The 5,848-nt window shown below is 39.3% G+C and overlaps 1 protein-coding gene across 3 annotated transcripts in view; it reads right to left on the bottom strand.

Moving 5' to 3' along the window:
* The window catches only part of GOLGA4 (golgin A4), a 63,186-nt gene that overhangs the window by 55,108 nt on the left and 2,230 nt on the right, over positions 1–5,848 (bottom strand). For all 3 annotated transcript variants that reach the window (XM_027900602.1, XM_027900599.1, XM_027900601.1), the window contains exon 2: positions 2,353–2,448. In XM_027900602.1, the coding sequence (XP_027756403.1) occupies positions 2,353–2,448 (96 nt within the window). The remainder of the gene's footprint in view (positions 1–2,352; positions 2,449–5,848) is intronic.

Here is a 5,848-nt window from a genome sequence, read left to right as displayed (position 1 = left end):
GCCAAACCCCAGCTGATGTTATATTTCCTTCAGTATTATCAGTGGAGGTTATTTTCTAAAAAAACTTTGTATTTCCAGCATTCTAAACAGTTTTTGTAGCTCTCAAGTCTAGCCTAAGATAAGAAGCCTTACTTCATCTTTAAGGACTTTCTGAACTCCAGAAACAACTGTGTCCTTGTTATTCTTACTCCTCCTCCCTCTGAAGAATTACCATGCTCGAATCTTTCCTTGCTATGATTCTGATGAGTGGGGAGCAAAGGCCAAAGTACATGTGATCACTAGATCAAAGGGCTTCCTTAACATACTGTGAAAGAAAAAGCAGAATTTACCAGGGGTTTTGACCCAAGTCTGATTGCTCTGGAGATGGCAGTAGTCAAATGTTATGCACGTCACATACATAAAATATGTTTGATTGCCAAAGGCAATCATTATACTTTTTCAGAAAAAGAAGAGAATCAGTAGTTCCAAACTGCACATTAACTTGCATCAAGCAAATCTGAAAAATCATGCATTTGGTTAGCAAAGTGCATCAAGGTATATGTGTATCTGAAGTATGTCAACACTTACAAGCTTCTATAGTTGTACGTGGACAGTCTTGCTATGTTATATACAAGCACAGCAAGACAGAGGGAAGGGAATCAGACTACAAAACTCGTCTAAGAGACAAGCCAGTATTTGCTCACCTAGTTCAAGGAGCTAGCAGATTCAGCTATCAGCTAAAGGTTTAGAGTTTCATCTTTTACTGACAAGTAAATCGTTCCCCAGAGTAAAATAAATAAATAAATTTGGTTATGTGTCCAAGTTGGAGAACGCCAGGAAAAAAAGTTGTGAATCATTCAGCAGTTTTCCTACTTACAAAATATTGTTTAAAACAATTTTGTGCAATTTGCAACATATTCTTTTATGCCTCATCCCTACTGTGATCAGGCATAAGGAAAAAATGAAGAGCTGAAATTTCAAGGTTTTTCCCTGCAATTAAAAAAGCTCCAGAACCTAAGAAAGCAGAACAGCATTTTCAGAAAGAGGTAGTACAGAAATCAAATACAATACAATACTCTTTTCTGGTTTGCTTTTCATTTTCATGAGCAATCTACTCGGTGTAACCATCAGGAATTGTAAAATCCAATTTTAGATACATACAAATTTAGTCTTAAATTTGCATGTCAGAAAGGAAAAATATAGATATATCTGAACCACTACTATCTTTGTATGGCAACATCTGTTAAGAACGACTTCAAATTAAGTATGTCAATACAGGGAAGATGCAGGATTAGCAAAAGTACTGAAAGAGTATTATTTCAGCTTGATTTGTCGTGCTTTATTAATAGCCAATGCTATAAAAATATTTCAATTCATTTAAAAATACCTCTACAAGTAATTTTACAGCACTAAAGCGAGACTGAAAAGTACCATGGCTACTTTATCTTTAGCTGTAAGAAGAGCTATATATATTGTGCTCTGCTGTCACTTCCATGACACTCATGAGGAGTGAGTGACATTTCGATCTGCATGACTAGTAGGTCATCCACAGCAAGCTGACAGCAAACTAGCTTTGTTTATCTTCTGCAGGTGGGCCTGACTTTGAAGTATACTCTAGAACAAAAAGATTTTGAACTTCCAGCAACTGTAGTGAATATAACTGATGCATTTGACCTCAAATTCCGTTCAAGAGTGAATGCAGTAACAGGTTGAAAACCAAACACTATTCTTCCACAGAAAAGACTGGAAGCACTAAGTAAGCATATTTTAATCATCTAGGGCCTTTTCAAACGGCACCATACGAACTCAGAAAGCATCTGACATGCAAACTGTCAGAAGTTCTACGCAAGTATCAATATACACTTTTACCTCACACTGTAAATATGAGCTACTTGCAGTAACAGAATACAGAATTGGACGGACTTCTTCTTTTCCTTTATACATGAAAAAATTATGAGTTTCTCTGTAACACTGAAGATCCACAGATCTAATAAAATACAATCTGTAGAAGAAAGTTGGTGTGAAAAAGAAACCTACTTCATATTCCATAAATGGAGCATACAAGTTGTAGGTTTATTTTAAACTGATAACATTTTGGAATTTTGAAAAAAGTAACTTCTGTCCCACTACCTCACTCAGTTCAGCTAAGGGGTAAGAATTTTAACACCTAAAGACTTAAAAAGTTTACTAATCTGGAGTAAGCTTAAAGGTCTGTTTTATTAGTATTAAACACTTCAGTATTTAAGATAAAAACTGGACTATTCATAGTTGTAAACATGCAGAAAATAGTGAGATTGAGGAATTAAAAACAATGTAATCAAGGACACAAAGGCAGATTTTTTTTTTTATGTTGAAAAACAGTTCTCAACTGACCTCTTTGTCTGGTGTTACAGTGCCTTCATCATTCTGATCTGTACATGAAGATGTCCTGCTTCTGTTGCCAGTTGGTGGAGGTGATTTGGAAGGGACCTACACAGAGATCATGTATATCAACAAGTAATACTTTAAAGTCCAGAACTAATTATTCTGTATCATAATTTACTTCATCAATTACTAACTATAACATCTCAGTAAAGCCTAGTCTAGAACTATTTAAAGAAAATAACTGTATGTGACAAGTTCTACCTTATTACAAAATCTCCAGAGCAGAATGTGTCATGAATCAGCCACAAGAACATGCAACAACACAGGTTGTTTTGATTATGTCTGACTGTAGTTCTCTTAGACCACATTTCAAACACAAGAAACACAGTACAATTACTTAAGGATTAAAAGTTTTATGATTTGACAGGGATTCAAGCATTTAGAAGTAAAATACCATTTGATTACTTTAAGAAATTAACAACAAAAAATAACAAAATAAAAAAACACATTTTTAAAATTGCATCTAAATAATGAGAAAGAGCAGCAGAAAATGCCACATTTTATGATGTCAATATGTACTTGTTGTTTCTATAAGCACTGAACATCTATTCACAGAAATTTTACAATTTCATGTAGAGTGATGTCCCAAAAAGACACACCAACCTAACCCAAATGTAGCTTGACAGCCTCATAATTCAAACTTCAAATATAAAATTTTCAGTATAAATGTAATGACATTAAAGTATCAACAAGTATATGCAAAAAAAAGTAACTAGCAAGATCTCCCATTAGGTATATTCTACAACATAACCAGAATGAACAAAAAAACCACCAAACCAAAACACCATAAATATTTTAACAACTTGTTGCAGCATCATTGCTGAGGCTGCACACACAAATTCTGCTCCACAAAATGCTTGCCTCATGACACGGAGTTAAATGTTCAAAAACATGACTGACAGGAGTATCAGACCACTGAAAAGATATAACCAAAACACACTGTTTTTCAGATAGTTACACATGCTTTATAGCCTAAATCTATAGGTACCTTTTTGTAAAATGTGGATACTAGTGAATTAATGCCAATATAATACAAAATTACTCCAAAATTAGTCATAGTTACTGGTCTGACCAAGTAGACCAAATGTCCTCACCTGAAAATACTACTCAAAATCAAACATCTTACCTAGTATCAAGCAGCTATTCACCATGAAAGCATTATGTCCTGCTGAAAAATTTCACATCAGAACTGCTCATATTTGTTGTAAAACAATTATGATCTATTAATGCCAACAGCCTACTGTTCCGTTATTGCTGCCCCAACTTAATGGCAGGGTTTTAAAGAAGATTGTTTCTGGCCCTCACAACACAGAAGGAAATTGATTTCCAAATGCTCATGAACACTTTGTCACTGTTTAGAAGCAGCACGAACATACATCTTCACCCTGCCCTTAACGGTTCTAGTCATTTCAGTGACACTAAGCTCCACAGAACAAATATCTTATGCAAGGAACAGAAGGATTATGTACCTGAAGATAGCTAGACCAGAAGAGATGAAACAGGAGAGCATAGTTAAGTTGGAAGGGACCAACTGCCTGATCACTTCGAGGCTGGCCAAAGTTAAAGCAAGGCTTCAAAGGCACTGTCCAAATGCCTCTTCAACACCGACAGGCATGGGACATCAAACCTGTCCAGGAAACCTACTCCAGGTGTTGACCACCTTCTGGGTAAAGAAGTGTTTCCTCATAGCAAGTCCAAACCTCCCCTGACAGACACAGCTTCTCCCCTTCCCCTCCTCAGGAAGCTGTAGGGTGCAGTGAGGTCACCCCTCAGCCTCCTCCTCTCCAAACCAGACAAACCCAGAACCCTCAGCCTCTCCTCAGAGCCCATTCCTGCCAGCCCCTTCCCCAGTTTTGGTGCCCCTCTCAGAACACATCCAAGCACCTTCACACCCTTTTTAAATGATGGGCCCAGAACTGCCCACAGGACTCAAGGTGAGACGGCACCAGCACTAAGTCCAGTGGGATAACCACCTCTCTTGGCTGGCTGCTGATGCTGTGTTTGCACCCCAGGATGTGGTTTGTCCCTTTGGCTGCCAGGGCACACACGGCTGATCCTGCTGAGCCTCCTGCCAACCAGCACTCCCAGAGGCTCTTCTGCAGGGCTGCTCTCCTGCCACTCCTCTCCCAGTTTAGACTCGTGTCTGGAATTACTCCATCCCAGGTGCATAACTTGGCATTTAGTCAGTCTTATTCAGTTTCACGTCACTGGTGACTGCCCAACACTCCAATCAATCCAGATCCCTCTGCATGGCAAGGCCTCTTGTCCCACAGGAGGGTCAGTAGCACCTCCCTGTTTAGTATTGTCACCAAACTTACTACCTGTGCATTCAACTGCATCCTCCAGATCACTGATAGAAAGATTGAACAGAACTGGCTCTAGAACTGAGCCCTGAGGAACACCACTGATAACTGGTCACCTGACAGATACTGCCCTGTTCACTGCAGCTCTTTGAGCCCTGCCCTTCAGCCAGTTCTTCACGCAGGGCACTGTGTACCAGCTCATTCCACTGTTGGACAACTTGTCTAGAAGGATGGTGGGAAGAACTATCAAAAGCCTTTCTAAAACCCAGATCCACCATCATACCTTCATCTACCAGGCCGGTGATCATACTGCAGAAAGTTATTAAATCTGTTAAACAGGACTTTCCCTTTGTGAATCCATGTTAATTGTGTCTGATGATGGCACTGTTCTTTAAATGTCTTTCAGTAGCACCCAGTATGATCTTCTCCATAACTTTTCCAGCTCCTGAGGTTAGCTCTGTAGTTTCCTGAGTCTTCTTTTATGCCTTTCTTGTAACCTGGAATAATGTTGGCTAGCTCCCAGTCAGCAGGGACCTCCCCAGATTCCCAAAATGACAGTAACATCTGCTGGCTCCGTAGTACTCAGGGATGAATCCTATTCGACAACATGAACGTATAAACATCCAACTGACACAACTGGTTCCCTTAAAATTTCAGTGTTCACAAATGGAAAGTCAGTGTTCCCGCAGTCACGGTCCTGACTCAGAGGGCCAGGCAGCTAAGGTCTAAAAGAAGGCCAAAAAAGCACTGATTGTCTCAATTTTTTCTTCATCCCTATTTTTCAGATGAAAATGTTCAACAAGGATCAGTGCAAGACACCTGTAATTGCAATAGCATTGTTTTCTGTCAGCAATTAGAAAGAGATGTGTTCCTCAGACTGTGAGGGGCAGAGTGCAGGTATTCTCAGTCTGACAGATGACATCAGTTAGCCAACCATTCATTTGAAAGAAGGAGGACTACAAACACCTCCTCAGAAAAAGTGTCACACACGTGTACCCAGTATCCTGAACTAAGTGGATTACAATACTGTGCACAAGGTATCATAATTCAGCTGCTGTTTCTTGAAAACAGTAAACTCTGCAGCTGCACTGTACTGAAAGTTCACCACGCATGCCAGTTCAGGGCAGCACTCTAAACTGCAA

This window comes from Empidonax traillii, unplaced genomic scaffold (assembly GCF_003031625.1).
Source record: "Empidonax traillii isolate 1590-97213 ecotype Southwest subspecies unplaced genomic scaffold, ASM303162v1 scaffold741:size898883, whole genome shotgun sequence".
Taxonomy (NCBI): Eukaryota; Metazoa; Chordata; class Aves; order Passeriformes; family Tyrannidae; genus Empidonax; species Empidonax traillii.
Note: the sequence above shows the minus strand (reverse complement) of the source record. Positions and strands in the feature narration are given on the sequence as shown.